This window comes from Octopus bimaculoides, chromosome 29 (assembly GCF_001194135.2).
Source record: "Octopus bimaculoides isolate UCB-OBI-ISO-001 chromosome 29, ASM119413v2, whole genome shotgun sequence".
Lineage (NCBI taxonomy): Eukaryota > Metazoa > Mollusca > Cephalopoda > Octopoda > Octopodidae > Octopus > Octopus bimaculoides.
The window spans coordinates 1,329,233-1,329,838 of NC_069009.1; the positions used below are offsets into that span (position 1 = coordinate 1,329,233).

The window sequence follows — 606 nt, forward strand, 5'->3', positions numbered from 1 at the left end:
ACACTGGAGAAAAACCATACCACTGTGACATATGTGGGAAATCGTTTACTCAAAATTCTTGCCTTGTTATTCACACTCGTAGCCATTCTGGATTAAAACCATATCACTGTGAAGTGTGTGGGAAATCTTTTGTGGATAATAGTAATCTAAACAGACACAGACAAACACACGCTAAAGAAAAACTGTTCAACTGTAAAACTGTGGTAGAGACTAAGCCTTTTAACTCTGAAACTTCGGTAGAAGCCAAGCCTTTTATCTCTGAGACTTTGGTAGAGGCTAAGCCTTTAAACTGTGAAACTTCAGTAGAGACTAAGCCTTTTAGCCATGAAACTTCAGAAGAGGCTAAACCTTTTAACCGTGAAACTTCGGTAGAAGCTAAGCCTTTAAACTGTGAAACTTCTGTTGAAGCCAAGGCTTTTAACTGTGAATCTTCGGTAGAGGCTGTCTAATATGTTCATAAACAATGACTTCCACTACAAAAGGAAGGGACCAACTGCATTCACTCAATCTATAAGTAAATCATCATTATACATAAGTGAGTACTGAGATGAATTAAACTGAGTTAATTACTATTCTATGATATATTTTATTGACACAAAACAGCAC

At 36.6% G+C, this 606-nt stretch overlaps 1 protein-coding gene across 1 annotated transcript in view; it reads left to right on the forward strand.

Moving 5' to 3' along the window:
- LOC128251215 (zinc finger protein 723-like) overlaps positions 1 to 449 on the forward strand; it is a 1,134-nt gene extending 685 nt beyond the window's left edge. The window contains exon 2 of the mRNA XM_052977821.1: positions 83 to 449. Within this exon, the coding sequence (XP_052833781.1) occupies positions 83 to 449 (367 nt within the window). The remainder of the gene's footprint in view (positions 1 to 82) is intronic.
- Positions 450 to 606: the final 157 nt, after the last annotated feature.